This window comes from Nannospalax galili, unplaced genomic scaffold (genome assembly GCF_000622305.1).
Source record: "Nannospalax galili isolate Female #2095 unplaced genomic scaffold, S.galili_v1.0 scaffold1733, whole genome shotgun sequence".
In the NCBI taxonomy this organism is placed as follows: domain Eukaryota; kingdom Metazoa; phylum Chordata; class Mammalia; order Rodentia; family Spalacidae; genus Nannospalax; species Nannospalax galili.
In genome coordinates, this window is record NW_008333708.1 from 569,286 (window position 1) to 586,275 (window position 16,990).

Genomic DNA, 16,990 nt, shown 5'->3' on the forward strand with positions numbered 1-16,990 from the left:
AGATATTTAAAATGACTGTACTGTTTTACTTTTTTTTTTTTTTTTTTTTTTAGCTTTGGAGGGAACTGTTTCAGTTCCTCTACGGTTTGCTCCTCTTGAACCTGGGTGTTATCCTTGTAAAATTTTGTTGGTCTCAAGATATGATGTGCGTGTCTATGTAATTGAAGGTATAGTAAATGAAGAAAAACCAGAGGCCAAATTGTTTTTTAGGACACCAGCATTTGAAGCTGTTACACAGAATATTCCAATAGTAAGTGAGAACTCTTTTTTGTGACATTATTCATTTTCCTGTGTTACTGGAGCTCCTGGCCATAATGCCTGGTCCTGTCTAAATGCTGAATAACATTAAGAAAAAAGAAAAATCTAAGGATATATACATATATATATGAGAAAATGAATTTATTCATAAATTTAGCCCAAACTAGGGAGAGAACCATTGCCAGTCTGTTTTATCCATTGTTATAGCAGAGCTACAATTTTAAAAAATGATATAGTAACAACCATAAAATTTAATATATAGATTGAACTGTGAGCATCCATTATCTGCACTGGAATGTTGTCCTTTCTTCTAGTACCAGGGACCAGGGCTTCTAAGGGTGGACAATTTCCCTTCCCAGGATGATTTTCCTGTTGAAAGCTAAAGTGAAATAGATAATTCTAAAATATTCATATTTTAGAATCCATTATAAGAAACAGGAAAATTTTTAATGTACTCTTCTCTGAAGATTTATACTTTTTATTTAAATAATTTTATTGAAATTTGAGAATTTTATGCAATGTATTTTAATCATGTTCAGAAACTCTCCCAGATCTGCAGCCTCACTTAATATCCCAATTTTATGTCCTCTATTATTTACTAAAGCCTAACAAGTTTAGTTCATGTTCACAAATGTCCTTCCTGTGAATCCATATCCTGCAGCTTGGTCAACCTACCCAGCTCCACACTCTTAAAGAAAAACTAGATTTCCCTTTCTCAGGAGCTAACAGCTTCCAGTAGTTACTCAGCTAGAATTGGGGCTTCTTAGCAAACCCCTCCCCACACTATGGTGTGTAATTGTCTGGCTTGACTTTATGTAGGTCTTGTGCATGCTGACACAACTGCTATAAATCCATGAGTAACTGGCCTGCTGTATGGAAAACACTGTTTCTTTTTAATCATCAAATGTCTCTGACTCTTAAACACTTTCCAAATCCTCTTCCACAGTGATCCCTGAGCCTTTGGAGGCAAATCTGTGATAGAGGTGTCACATTTGGGGCTAAGAATTCTGCATTCTCTTATGATCTGGGCATTGGCAAGTTGTGGGTTTCTGTGTTAATTGCCATCTGCTGCAAGAAGAAATTAACTCTGGTGAAGTTGACAATGCATTAATCTATTAGTAAAACCATAAGTTATTAGGAGTTGGTTTAATATTAGCAGAATAATATAGTAGGTTCCCTCTATTTTCTGAACCTATCCAATCACAGGTTCCTAGGCCTTATATCAATATCAGGTATGGGCTCCATCTTGTGAAGCAGATATTTTTTAAAAAATGAGAAAGTTGCTAGTTACTCACATAACATCCACAACACTTTTACACCAGTTGGTATATCTTGCCAGTCCAATTATTGTAGCTTGCAGGATTCACACCTGAACAAGTGTGATGATTACTTTTCTCATCTAGGGGCATGTTTAGTACCTTCCAGCACTATGAAAAGTAGTTAGCAGAGATGAAGCTTTGAGGACTGCACAAGCTTACCCTCTTTTTGTTTGTTTTAAAGCTTGTATATGTAATGTTTTCAGCAATAGGGACTTGTTGTGACATTCTGGTGCATAATCAAGAGCAGGGACAATGGCCAGTAGTGTTTGATGGTCTATGAGATCCCAAACATATAGCTTCAAAATTGGGAATCATTCCTGACACAGCTTTTTTTTTTTTTTTTTTTTTTTTTTTTTTTTTTTTTTTTTTTTTTTTTTTTTTTTTTTTTGTTTGCCAGCCTGTGTGACAAGTAAGGGTTTTGTATCCTTGTTATAGCATGACTCGGTTTAAACTCCTTTTACATTGTATATTATGTATTTAAGAAATTTCTATGGTAGTAGTTCTCCATAAGAATTTCTAAAGATTGTTAATATCAGTTTTCCCTCTGTCCAAGTTCTAGCAGGTAAAGATATTTTCCCTTTTCTGTAGGTTCCGTATTCCTTCAAAAGTGTTCTTTACTGTACAGAAAATTTTTAGTTTCACAAGGTCACATTTGTCTGGAATTAATGCCTCTGTTATTGGAGTCCTGTTCAGAACTTCGTTTCCTGTGCCTATAAATTCCAACATATGCTTTCTTTTCTCCTTTATCAGATTCAGAGCATCAGGTCTTACGTTGAGGTCTTTGCTCCATTTGGAGTTGGGTTTTGCACATTGTAAGAGTTAGGGATCAAGTTTCATTCTGCAAGCAGCAATCTAGTTTGACGAGCACCGTTTGTTGAACATACTGTCCTTTCTCCAAAGTGTATTTTTGATCTTTTGTCAGAACTCTGGATACCCTAAGGACGTGGACTCACAGGCTTAAATCTGTGTCCTCAATTCTGTTCTACTAAACAATGTGTCTGTTTTCATGCCAGTGCCATGCTGTTTTTAATACCATAGTGCTATAGTACAATTTGAAATCAGGTGTGGGTGATAACTCTAGAACTTCATTTACTGTTCTTAATTTTTCTGAATAGCTTGGGGGTTTTGTGTGTCCATTTGAAGTTAGAGATATTTTTTTTTTAATTTCTGTGAAGAATTTTGCTGGAATTTAAATGGGAATTCTGTTGAATATGTAAATTGCTTTTGTAATCATGGTCATTTTCACATATCAATCCCTGAATATGGGAGATTTTCTATATTCTAGTATTTTATTCATTTTCATTTTCTTAAATTTTAAATTATTTACTTACTTACTACTTACACTTACTTTACTTACTTTATTATACATTTATTTTATTTACTTACACTTACTACTTACACTTACACAAAACATTTCATTTGCAAAAGTGCTTGAATGATATATATGTTTCTCTACTATTTCTCATGAGCTAATTTTTATGTTCTGCTTGTCCACTTTTCTTCTCATTTTCCTCAATATGCTCATAAACCTTATTTATTGTGAATTTTTCCTGATATATATGATCATCATATGTGTGAGTGTACATATATAATTTTACATAGACAAAAATCTATAGGGCTTTTATGAAATAAGGAATTGGATAAATATAATATTGAATTTTGTTTTTTTATACAATTATTCCCATTACTCATTCAGACTTTTAAAAAATTATTTTATTGACTTATTGTACATTTCAAACAGTACATCTACATCACATTTAGACCCTCTGCACTACCTGGACACCTCATAGCCATCCCGCCAGATTTCATGCATTCTGTCATATATGGCAAGGCCTATCTAGTCAAGTTTGTTTCCCCAGATGTTCCTCAGTGTGAGTTCATCCACTGGAGCCTGGTCAGCCTATCTAATGTCTCTCCATTAAAGAAGACCAATTCTCCATCACCCAGCATTGATCTGTTGCCAATAGTTCTATGTCTCAACTGAGTTTGTGGCTTCTTACCCATTTCCCCACTTCTGTGGTGGGCTTTTGTCTGGTTTGAGTTTGCATGGGTTTTGTACATGCTGTCACCATTACTGTAAGTTTATATGAGCAAGTTCCCAGCTACTTGGAAAACTCAGTTTCTTTATGATCATCTACCACTCCTGACTCTTACAATCTTTCTGCCCCCACTACTGCAATGTTCCCTGAGCCTTAGGTGCTAGAGGTTTGATATAGCAGACCAATCAATGGACATTCACTCTGTAGTATTATTCTCTTAATTTTGGCCAGTTGTAGCTTTCTGTGTTAATCACCATCTGTTGCATTTGGCAGCTTCACTAGTCAGAGTTGAGAGATACATTAATATTCTCTATGCCCAGTGTTCCATTGTGTTCCTTGAGCCTTAGGTGTAGAGGGCGAATTTTAGATGTGTCACTTAGGGCTGGACATTCTCACAGACAGTTAGTCTCTGCATTTGACCATTGTTGGAACTCTGCAATCGTCTCCGTCTGTGGAAAAAAGATGTTTCTTAGATAGGTGATGAGGCATACTTCTCTGTAAATATTAGGATACATATTTAACACAGTAGTAAATCGTGTTTTTCTAGCGATATGAGATATATATGTAGTTGTTTCTCTAGGGTCAATGACCTCTCCAGGCATATGGGCTTTGTTATGTTTACTGTACTACATATAATAGTCATGTGATTTTGTCTTTAAGTTCATTTATGTGATTTATTACATTTATTGATTTATGTATATTGAGACATTCCTGCATCTCTGAAATAAAGCTGTCTTGATAATGGGAAATGATCTTTTTAATATGTGTCTGTATGCAATTTGTGAGTAATGTGTTGATAATTTTTGCGTCTATGTTCTTTAAGGATATGGGCCTATAATCTTTTTTTTTTTTTTTTCCTTTTTTGCTGTGTCTTTAACTGGTTTTGGTACTAGAGCAATACTGGTTTTATAGAAGAAATTTGGGAGTTCTCCCTTCTCTATCTTTTTGATTAATTTAAGAAGTATTGGTTGTAGATTTTCACTGAAAGTCTGGTAAAATTCTGTTGTGACTCTTTCTGAGCCTGGACTTTACTTAGTTGGGAGCTTTGTTTATAACTTCATTTTAATTCCTTATTTGTTATGGGTCTGTTTAAACGGTTGATCTCTTCTTGATTTAACTATGATAAATCTATTGAATTTACAATTTGTACAATTCCTTTAAGTTTTCTAATTTAATAGAGTATAGGTGTTTAAAGTATTTCATTATAACAGTCTGGATCTTTTTCATGTCTGTTGTTAAGTTTCCCTTTTCATCTTTGCCTTTGTTGATTTTAATTATCTCTTTCTTTTGGTAAGTTGGAGTAGAGGTTCTTATGTTTTTTCGAAGAACCATCCCTTAGATTCAATGATACCTTGTATTGTTTTTTTTGTTTCTGTTGGATTTATTTCTACTCTGATTTTTATTATTTTTTCTTGTCTGTTGAGTTTGGGTTTGGTTTGTTCTTGCTTTTTCAAATTCTTAAGTTGTACCATTAAGTTAATTATTTGTGCTTATTCTTATTTTTTTTTTTTTTTTTTTTTTCTTTTGGTCTTTTTGAGACAGAGTCTCCCTGTAGCCCCAGCTGTCCTGGAACTCACTATGTAGGCTTGAAAGCATTAGAGTTTTCATTGTAGAGGTCTTTCATCTACCTGACTAGGTCAATCAAAGATTTTTTTTCTCCTTATGTTTCCCTTTTTTGTTTTTTCTTTTTGAAACAGGCTCTCCGTGTAGTCCCAGCTGTCCTGGAACTCACTATGTAGACCAGACTGGCCTTGAACTCTGATTTTTTAATGTAAGCACATAGAACTATAAAGTTCCCTCTAAGGTCTGCTTTTAATGTGTCCCAGAGGTTTTGGTGTGTTGTGTTATGATTTCCATTTAATATCAAGAATAATTTTATTTCTTTCTTGATTCCTTATTTGATCCATTCATCATTCAGTAGTTTGTTGTTCAATCTCCTTGAGTTATGAGAGCTGCTTCTGCTGTTGATTTTCAGTTTTATTGCATTGTAGACCAATAAAATACATGAAATATTTCAATTTTATATTTATGGAAGTTTGTTTTGTGCCCCAGTATGTGTTCTATTTTAGAGAAAATTCCATAAACTGATAAGTAGAATGTATATTTTTTGATATTTGAATGGAATATTCTGTAGACGTTTGTTAGGTCCATTTGATATATATCATTTAATTCAGATGTTTCTCTGTTCTTTGTCCAGATGGCATTTCTGTTGGAGATAATGGAGTACTGAAGTCACTTAATATTATTGAGTTAGGGATATTCTGTGTCATTAAGTTCATTTTTACTCTTTAGAAAAATGAGTGCACCATAGTTTGGTTCAGTTATGTTCATGATCGTTATGTCTTCTTGGTCAGAATGTAGTGACCTTCATTATCAATTCAGATTTATTTTAGCTGGAAGTATATTTTGTCAGATATTACAATTGCAATGCTTGCTTGTTTCTTAGTCCCAATTTGTTGGACTATTTATTTTTTCTGTCCTTTCACCCCAAGGTGTTGCCTATCCTTGGAGGTAAAATGAGTTTCTTTTAGAAAATAAATAGGTTTTTATTTTAGAAAATAAATGGGTTTTGTTTCTCAATCCATTCAACCAGCCTGTATCCTTTTACTCAGTATTTGAGGCCAGTGGTATTTAGAGGTACTAGGGAAAATTTTATTTGCTCTCATTTTATTTTCTATTTTTTTTCTTGGTCTAATGTGTATTTATGTTCCTGATAGCTTCATTTGTTTTCTTTCAGTAACCTCTTGAATATGGCCACTTCTTCATTCTTTTATACTGCTTTGGGTGTTCTTTGTATTCCTGGTTTGGTGGAAATGTATTCGTTCAGCCTGTTTGTATCATGGATGTTTTTTCTTTCCCCTCTGACTATGACAGACAGTTTTGCTGGATAAAGTATTCTGGGTTTGCCGCTATGATCACTTGGAGCTTGGAATCCTTTGCTCCAGAATCTTCTGGGTTTTATAGTTTAGTTTAAAATGGCATCTGTCTTTCAGAAGGGTTTTCCCTTAAATGTAACTTGTTGTTTTTCTCTTTCAGTTTTCAATACCATGTCTTTGTTCTGTTCATTTAAAATTTTCACTATAATATGTGGTGGGGAGTTTCTGTTCTGGTCCTGTCTAATTGGACTTCTTTGTGCTTCTTGTATCTGTAAACGTATAACTTTCCTTACTTTAGGGATGTTTGTTGTGTATTTCTGAAGATTTGGTCAATAACGTTGACCTGATACTCTTCTTCTTCTTCCTACAACTATGATGCATAAATTTGGCCTGTTCATGGTATCTCACATTTCCTGCATATTCCATTGTTGGAGACCAAGATGGCTGGACTCAGGACAAGTTGGGCCAGATCCTTTAAGGAGGCTACAGCCTCGGCTCAAAGGGGCAAAGCACTGAAAACAGTGTCTCATAGCCCTGTTATGCAGAGCACTGCAATGACTAGCAAAAGGCAGCTAGCCAGGTTAAAAGTTTACGTTCTCTTTTTTTCTGAGAAAATCATCTTGACTTCCTTGATCTAGAGGGGAAAAACAACCTGATCAATAACCTCAAGTATGTGTGTAATTAAAATTAATGCATCTTAGTTAATAAGCTCTGACACATTCCCTGGTCTTTAAAAAGCGACCCACTGCCCATGCTAAGGATTGATCAACCTATGTGACACATAGTATGAGCACTCTTTGTCTTGTCTAAATTGAACTTTGCATGTACCCTGGACCCTGCATGTATTCATGAGCCCCTCTTTGGTATATAGGCTTGCTGTTAAAGAATAAAGTTGTCTTCTTGAGAAGAAAATTGCAAGCCCCAGATTTGTTACTCTGTTGCTGATCCAGCCTCTCTGCCCCTGAAGCTAGCAGGTTCACGGCTGAGCAAAGCAAACTCAGATCCCGGCATTCCATTCCTGTGTTTTTAAAACAGTTTCATATTCTTTGCTTGAGGGTTCCAATTCTTCAAATTGTCCAGTCTTCATAGTCTATTTTCCATTTCATTTATTCTGTCAGTAAGCTTTTATCCTGTCATTTCGAATTGGCTTTTGGGGTTTTTCAGTTCCATCTTGATTTCAACTTGATTTTTCTCCAATATTTCTACCTCTTTTGAATTCATTTTTCAATTACTGAATTGTTTTTTTCACTTCATTCAGCTGTATATTTTTATTTTCTTGAATTTCAGTCAGGAGTTCATATGTATCCTCTTTGAGTTGAGTTGTTTGTGTGTTCTTTAAAGTCACTGAAATTTTTAACGTGTTTATGATCTTTAAAATTCTGCATTTCAGTCCACTTACATAGGACTCATGGGTTTTGATGGCGATCTTGATTTTTCATATTATTTGTATTTTTTTATTGTTGTCTGGGTAAATGAATATTTTTTCATTTATTGTATGTCTGATATAAAAATTTAGCCTGACATTTTTTAGTTGAAGTTTGGTTCTGTTTATATTATTGATGTAGCTTGATTGCTTTCTGTTGGGTATAGTTAGTTGGTCTGTGCATCTGGTTCTAACTTAGGGTTTTTTTTATTTGTGGGACACGATGGTTCTAAGCTTGCTAATCAAGATCTGTTTAGCAAGGCTTAGGGGTTTAGATCCAATTAGAGACTTGGGGAACCAGCAGCCACGTTCTTGATGGCAAGTCCAACTCACTCGGCCTGGAGGAGCAGGAGGGGGCCTGGGTCCAAGGAGTTTGGGAGGATAATGTTAGAAGGGTCTATATCACTTGGATATGCAGAGTAGATGCAGAGTAGGTACCTTGACCAGGAGAATGTAGCTGGTCCTGGTGCAGGGGGATCAAGACATAGTGGACAGAGTCTGGCTTAGGAGTCTAGTCCAGATGTCTCAAGTCTACGGAAGCAGGAGGGGGCCTAGGTCCAAGGTGAAGATATGAACAGTGTGGGGGAAGGTCTAAATAGCTAAGCAGAGTAGATATGATTGGGGCCTTTTCTTCATTTTCTTCTTTCAATTTATTTAAAAATTTTATTATGCACTGCTCTCGCTCACTTGGTTAGATTTATTCCAAGACATCTTATGATTTCTGAAGCTATTAACAAATGGGATGGTTTCCCTTCCTTCTTTCTCTTTTTTTTTCTTTCTTTCTTTCTTTCTTTCTTTCTTTCTTTCTTTCTTTCTATCCTACAAGTCATGATTCTCTGAGCTAACATAAAAATGGGGCAGACTTATCTCCAAAGAGGTTACCCAATGGTTCTGATCACCTAACAATCTAGACAAGTATGGTGGTTGGTAGAATATAGAAAGCCTAGTGATTATAATTCTGTTAAGTCTGTCTTGCTACATTGATGCATATGCTTATTCAATCTAGGAGTGTTCTCGTGGAGTCTTTAGGGTCTTTAATTTATGGAATTATGTCATCTACAGGGAGAGATAGTTTGACTTTTTACTTTCCAGTCTTTCCCATTTGTATCCCCTTTATCTCCTTCACTTATTGCTCTAGCTAAGCTTTCGTGCACTATATTGAACAGGAATACAGAAAGTGAGTATCCTTGCCTTGCTGATTTTAGTGGAAAGACTGAGCTTTGCTCTGTTTAGTGTGATGTTAACTGTTGGTTTGCTGTATGTTGCCTTTATTATATTGAGATATGTCTCCTGTATCCTTAGATTCTCTGTAAGGTTTGTCATTGATGAAGGTTGAATTTTTCAAACGACTTTCATGATCTAATGAGATGATGGCATGGTTTCTGTCTTTGAGTTTGTTTACGTGGTGAATTACATTTATTGATCTATGTATATTGAACCATCACTACATCTCTGGAATGAAGCCAACATTATCATGGTGGATAACATTTTTAATGTGCTCTTGAATTTGCTTTGCAAGTATTTTATTGAGAATTCTGGCATCTATGTTCATCAGATTGATTGGCTCAAAATTTTCTTTTTTGTTGGATCATGATGTTATTTGGGTATCAGGGTAAACCTGGCATCATATTAAGAATTTAAACATACCCCTTCTTTTTCTGCCTTACAGAATAATTTGAAGAAGATTGGTATTCTTCTTTTAAGGTCTGGCAAAATTTTGCTTTGCATCAACCTGCTCCTGGGCTTTTTATAGTTGGGAGAATTTTTTAAATTATTTATTTAGTATTCATATTTTATGCATATGGATGTATTCCCTGCATGCATGTGCATGCACCTGTGTCATGCAATGCCAGTGGAAGTGAAAAGGGCAAGAGATCCCAGGAAATGGACTTGTTAGCTCCCATGTGGGTTGTGGGAAACAAACCCGGATTCTCTGCAAGAGCAGCCAGTGCTCTAACTTCTGAATCATCTCTCCAGTCCCTAATTGGGAGATTCTTAATTACTGCTTCTACTTCATTGGTTATTATGAATTCACTTACATTGTTTTACTCATCTTCATTTAATTTTGGCAGGTCATACATATCTAGAAATTGATCTATTTCTTTTTGATTTTCCAATTAAGTGTAATATAAAGTTTTTTGAGACAGGGTCTCCCTGTAGCTCCTGCTGGCCTAGAACTTGCTATGGAGACCAGGATGGCCTCTATCTGACATATATCTGCATGCCTATGCCTCTGTAGTGCTAGGCTTAAGGTGATTTGCCACCATGATGGGTGCAGAGTACAGGTTTTTAAACTCTATTCTTAAGATTCTCTGAATTTCCTCAATATCTGTTTCAATGTTTCCCTTTTCATCTCTGATTTCACTAATTTGGATAATCTTTTTTGCCTAATTTGGCTAAAAGTTTATTAATATTTTCAAAGAATGAACTCCTGATTCACTGATTCATAAATAAAAGAAACTAGCATTGAACCGATTAGAAGGATAAAAACAGTAACATGTATATTACCACAGAGAAACATGGGAGCCATACACAAACTGAAGAAAGGACAGCATGCTTATAGTTTATACAGAAGCTGAGATAAATTTTTCGGCCTTGTGCTTCTTGGAAAGCAAGTTGGTAGCTGATTTTGCAAAATTGAAAAAGTACATTTAGAAAAATCAAAAATTGTTTTACAATGTAGATAATATTGCACAGGTAACAGCTGCCTGTTACATTTTTTAAATTAGACCAGCAATCAAAACCTCTCTTCTTGTAGTAAAATATCTTTCTTAGACAGAAAGAGGAATGTCAGATAGAAAAGCCACTTCATGTAACCACAGTTTGCCAATGTAGATTTCTCTAATAATTTAAATACTTATTTTGCAAATGGTCACCACCTTAAATTAAATTTTATGATCAATTTTCTCTTGAAAGGTTCTGGAGAAATAAATTTTCAGATATCATATTTTGGTGTTCCTCACTTTCTATTATGTCCTTCCAACCTCTCATTTTGAATTCAGCACATTTCTAATTATACTTTCTTCAGTAACATCTTTCTCTTCATTGATGTCAGGTTTTTCTTCTGGAATGTGAATTCAACTGCATTTCAGTAATCATTTTGGATAAGTTTCTTTGCTTGAAAATGTGACTCTGTTATCAATGCCAGGTATGGGCTCCATCCTAGGGTGTCTCACACCCTAAATCCAATTAAAGAGTTATTGATTACTCCCATATTATTTGTGCCACAATTTCACCAATGGGCATATTTTGTCCGGCCACTTTTTATTTTAGTTCACAGGATTCACAGCTAGGCAAGGATAATAATAATAATGATTTTTTTTCCTTCTAGTAGGTTTCATAGCACCTTCCATTACTACGAACACTAGCCAGTGGAAATGAGGCTCTGAAGCCAGCACCAGCTTGATTTTTCCTTCTTTATTCTACAACTTGTGTGTGTAGGGTCTTCAGGACCAGGGTAACAATATTCAGTACTGATGAGGAACCAAAAGCAGGGGCAAAGGCCAGTAATGTTTGAGGATTGATGGGACCTCTGGCCAACAAGCTGAAACTAGATATGTCTCAGCATAGACGTTATAAAAGGAATAAGAAGCTCTAACACAATCTAAAAAAATTGTGTCAACACATGGCTGCTTGGAGGGGCAGAGACAGTTTCTTTCAAGCATGGAACTCTTGGCATGTTAACCAGACTCCAGTGGATGGACCTATACTGTAGGACATTTGCAGACACAAATTAGACTCTACAGGCCTTATTATATATAATAGAATACATTAAATTGTGCAGGAGCTATAAGAGGAGATGGAGATGGAGGATCCAAATAACATAAAATTATATTATATGGAAATTGCAAAAATTCAGTTAAAAAGAGAATATAATATGACTGATGACCTAAACTTATTGTAAAAGAATATAATAAAAGTTAGATGTTCTAGAGTTACCAAGCCAAGAAATGTATTATCACATGACTACTCCAAATTTTGTTGTGATATTATTATATTCACTAAGCTGTGTTGAAACACACCAAAAAAAGAAACAAACTCCAAAATATCCATTGCTACCTGTTTGACAAAGTGATACTTCAGCATAGAAGTAGGTATTGTAATTGTAAGATACTTTGTGTACTCAGAATAATTAAATTTTTTAATTACTAAAGATGTAACAGGTTCAGGCCAACACACAAAAATATGTCCTGATGAAATATGTAACCTTTCTTATCTGAGAAATATACCAGTTAGAACAGCTTTTAGTTTTCTTGATTACTAATAAATCATATCCCTCAAGATCATTGTGCCATTGTTAAATTGGTCATTTATTATAAATTGCCATAAATTGGCCTTTGGCAAATCAAATAAACAAAGCTCTCTAGATAGTAAATAGTGATTGAATATATCCATCGGGTGATGTTTCTGTATTACTTTGAAATAAAATCTTGTTAATCTCACAATTTTTGTTCACATTTTTTTGAGAGTTGTTCTTAACAAATACTTTTTTTCAATTTTTTTATTTTAAAATATTTGGAATAATTCACAAGAATTAAAGTTTTTGTAGAAAATGCTAAGTTTAACAACTATATTACTTTTGCATCTCTTTAAAACAAGTTTCCATATGTGATTTTCATACATATTTCCTTTTGGTTGTTGATTCCACTCTCCCCTCCATCTCCCATCTCAACCCCCTGTCCTGCTTTTTCCTGTTGAATCCTGTGTTGTTGGGGGTATACAAGGCAACTGTGCTATCATTGTAGTTTATTCCAGCTCTTATTTTTAAAAAAATATTTTACTTATTATTTTTATTTTATGTGTATGTGTATAATACCTGCATCTGTGTGTGCACTTGTGCTGTGCAGTGTCCACGGAAATCAGAAGGGGGCGTCAGATCCCCTGGAACTGGAGTTAGTGGCCATGTGGGTTCAGGAAACCAAACTCATTTCCTCTTCAAGAGGAGCCAGTGTTCTTAACTTCTGGGCCATCTGTCCAACCTTCAGCTCTTTTTTTTTTTTTTTTGAGACAGTGTGTCACTATGTATTTCAGACTGCCCTTGAATTTATCCTAGGCATTTCTGCAACTCCAGTTTCCTCCTGCTTCAACATTGATGCTGTAATTACAGGCTTGTACCACTATGCCCAGTTTAAATTATATTCTTTATGCATTAAGAAAAAAACAATTATTATGTAATTCAGTTTCACTAACAGCATCTTTCTTGCAATTTTTTCATGTTTTAGAAAAATGAAACAAAGACACCTTGGAAATTTCAAGTTAAAATAGAAGGAGAGTGGTTTTCTGGACCTCGTATTTTACATGTCGGACCTGGCAAAACTGTAGAGTACCCTCTCACATTCAATCCTATTTTGGAATGTGAGATTATGGTATGAATTCAAGGATTATATCCTGTGTTACTAATATTTAAATAAAAATGTATTCTCTTAGTCTATGTAACTAATTATACAAATGTTGGTCTAAAAATTTGTGTTTTCCCATAAATTTTACATTTTTTCTTCAAATATTTAGCTTTGAGAGGCAGATATTCACCATTTAACAGTGCCATCATTTATGACTATTTATATCTATATCACTTTTCAGGCAGCATGCTCAATGATATAAAAATCAATATTCCTATTCATTAAGTCCATTGGTCCATCTAATACTTCCTTAACATGATATTTCTTTGACAAAGAGGTAAATACATGTATGATTGCTATGTTGAGGATGCTTATATAATCTGTAATTTAGCAAATGATAGGAAGAAAAATATTCTTCGATAGCATATTTTTTAAAGAAAGCATTTACATGTGAACTAGAAAATTCAATGCCTAACATCTCCTTGCAAGCTCATTTTCTTGACTAGACTCAAGATGAATAAGATGGCAGATACTGTTGGCATTGTGCTATGACTTCTATAAAGCTGAATACTATCTGTTTGTTTTAGGGTAAACTTACTTTACAAAATGAAGTCGATGGTATGGCCCGTGTCATTGAGATAGTTGGGATTGGGACAAAACCCCGGGCCTTGGACCACATTGTTGTGAACTGTGAAGTGGGAAATGTGACAGATAAATCCATAATAGTTCCTAATTATACAAAAAGTCACCTGACATTTGAGGTAAGATATTTTTAGTAATAAAATGTGTCTTTCAACTCTGTACAATGAATTATGTGAAGTATGGTAATCCTATGAAAATTTTAAACAGTTTTTTTAATGATGTGAAACAATGCCATATACATTTTTTATTTGAGTTTGCTTTATTTTGATTATTCTGAGTTTTTGTTGTTGTTATTTTTTTGGCCTGGATTGAGATTGAGACTCGCATTAGCCTCAAACTGTATTTCTGCTTTCCCAGTATCTCAGGAACCTGGATTGCATCCCTTGGCTACAATCCCCAAGCTCCCAGCTCCAAACAAACTTTGTCTTTAGGTATTAGTATGTAATTATGAAAGATATTAAAATTTGCTTATTTGTGTCATGTTTATTTTTTTGAAGAAATTGTACATGATACATGATAATAAAATGTATATTTTTAAGAATTTAGGAGCAAAATTAATATTTATTTTTTTGAAAGAAGATAGCTCTTTGTAGCCCAGGCTAGCCTCAAACGGTAGCTTCCACTACCACAGTCTCACAAATGCTGGAATTGCAGGCATATGCCACTGTGCTGTTGGGGAGGGGAGTGCTCATTGGTAAGAGTCCATGCTTAGGTTGCATAAAGCCCTGAAATTGATCTTGAGCACCAAAAATGAAAATAAACATAAAAATCTACCTCCCACAGTTATTTTGTCTACAAATTGTAATGCATTCAGTGTGATCTCCAAATGAAGCTTCATTGTCTTTATCTATCATAGGTGCATATACTCAGTTTCAGAGGAGAGTATAGAAATATAGAAACTTGCTGAGTGTATCCTCCGCTATTTTTTTTAATCTAAAAGTATGCCTTCGTTTAGTCCTTGCTATATTTCAAAGAATATGGAGAATAATGTAAGTTCCCATTTCCTCTTGTCATTCCTAACTAAAGCCCTTTGGCATCATCTCCTAACTTTAGGGGCAAGTCTACAGTCTTGAAGTGGCATTCACTATGCCACAACGACTTGTCATTGCTTATCTGCTCAGCATCGCCTCAGGCTACCTCTAGCTCCTGCAACGCTTGGGGTCATTACAGATAGATTTTCCTTGTTCTGTCATCTAGTAGTCTCTGCCAAAGTTTTCATCTTCTACCAATGTATGGCTAACATCGTAGTCTGTAGTTTTAAGGCTTGAGGTGGTTTTTTTTTTTCTTTCTATGACTCCTTCTATATCTATATAAATTTGGATCAGAAACCTATGTTCTGCTTCCACCAAAATTTTGTATGTGAATTATAACAGATTGCTGATCTGTTTATCATTTTTCACCAGATAGGAGCCACCTGCCACATCTCTGCCTCCCTCTCCTCCCTTACCTCTTTGATTCTCACTCTCATTCTCTGTCCTGCAGGGTGTTGTGCATGCTAGGTAGGTGCACTACCCCAGCTCAGAGCAACGATTTGTGTTCACTTTTTTATACATAGCATCAAGCATAGTGTTGAAATCTTGAAAAAAATAGTGTTTAAATTGTTGCTTGGGGACTAGAGAGATGGCTCCATGTTTAAGAGCACTGGTTGCTCTTCCAGAGGACCTGGGTTTGGTTTGCAAGACCCACGTGGAAGCTAACAACCTCTGTAACTCAGGTTCCGGGGAATCCGACATCACTTGTCTAGCCTTCGTTGGCATTGTACCACATGGGGGCACGTACGTACATCTAGGCAATACACTCATAAACATAAAATAAGCAAAATAAAATAAAAGTAAAATAATGTTTCATTTCATGAACAAATAAAAATAATAAATAGGGGAGAAGGAAGAGAGGAAAGAAGGAAGGAAGGGATGTTGTCTTTGTAGCATTCCCTTTTCCACGTCCAGAATTTACTAGCAAATAAGGGAATGTATCGAGAGTTCTATGAGAAAAATATTAAACAAAACTTGCCATTACCCTAAATATATTATTTACTTCCTTTTGTGGCTGAGATAGAAATGATATCTGTTTTGTTATTTTAATTTTACCCTACAGAAGGAATGGATCTTTAAAATTGGAGGCAATTAAAATTAATAGTTTTGCTGTATTAACCATGCTTGTGCAATTAAATGTAAATTCTTTTCACAGTAATCATAATTGAAAGCTGCATTTCTAACATTTTAACAGAAATAGACTGAAACGCTATCATAATCACATCCAGAAATATGATTATTGAATTGTATTGTAGTTCTGTTTTCAATTTGTTGAGAAAACCTGTGTGGTTTTCCATATTAACTGTGCCTATTTTATGTGCATTTTTCTGATTAATTATTGATTTTGAATCCTTTTTTGTTTAGAAATATATATATTTATAACTAGCCAGCTGGACTTAGTGTAGAAGATCTTAAGTTTTGGTTGTTGGTAACAACTGCCAAACCACCATAATCAGGAACTAACATATAACTATCACTTCAAAGTAGGTATAAGCATTGATTAGTCCATTATATTTGTATAGTTATATGATTTGTGGAAAAATGAATAAAATAAAAATTATCCACCTTATTCTTACCTGCCTGAAATTGAAAATTATCCTAACATTGTGGGAATTATACATCTGTTTGGTCAGGTTTCATCATACACTTTATTTATGGACAGTGAAAGACTTCTTTTCTCCATTGTAATTCTTTTTTGGATGTGTAAAATGAAACTTACTTTGATGGACCCAGTAGGTGATCCTCCCTCTCCCTCTCCATCTCTGTCTCCCTCCTCCTCCTCTCCCCTTCTCTGTCACTCCCTTTTTCTCCCACTCTCTCCCTCCACCATCCTATTCTTCATATTTACTGGATTGTTTCTTCTAGCCTATACATATTCTTAATTTTTTCCGCAATGAAGTACAATTTCCCTTATAGTCATTTATATATTATCCTGTTTAAACAATCTTGTTTATCTATTCCTATTTAAAATCTATGATAACATTAGCAAAAATATCAAAATTTTTTTCATGAATCTGAAAGTTAAGGAGTACATATTTGTGGAAAACTCTAAACCATAATAG

At 34.8% G+C, this 16,990-nt stretch overlaps 1 protein-coding gene across 1 annotated transcript in view; it reads left to right on the forward strand.

The window, feature by feature from the left end:
• Cfap47 (cilia and flagella associated protein 47) overlaps positions 1 to 16,990 on the forward strand; it is a 337,765-nt gene that overhangs the window by 191,676 nt on the left and 129,099 nt on the right. The window contains exons 46-48 of the mRNA XM_029561230.1: positions 54 to 250; positions 13,138 to 13,281; positions 13,842 to 14,015. Coding sequence (XP_029417090.1) covers positions 54 to 250; positions 13,138 to 13,281; positions 13,842 to 14,015 — 515 coding nt within the window. The remainder of the gene's footprint in view (positions 1 to 53; positions 251 to 13,137; positions 13,282 to 13,841; positions 14,016 to 16,990) is intronic.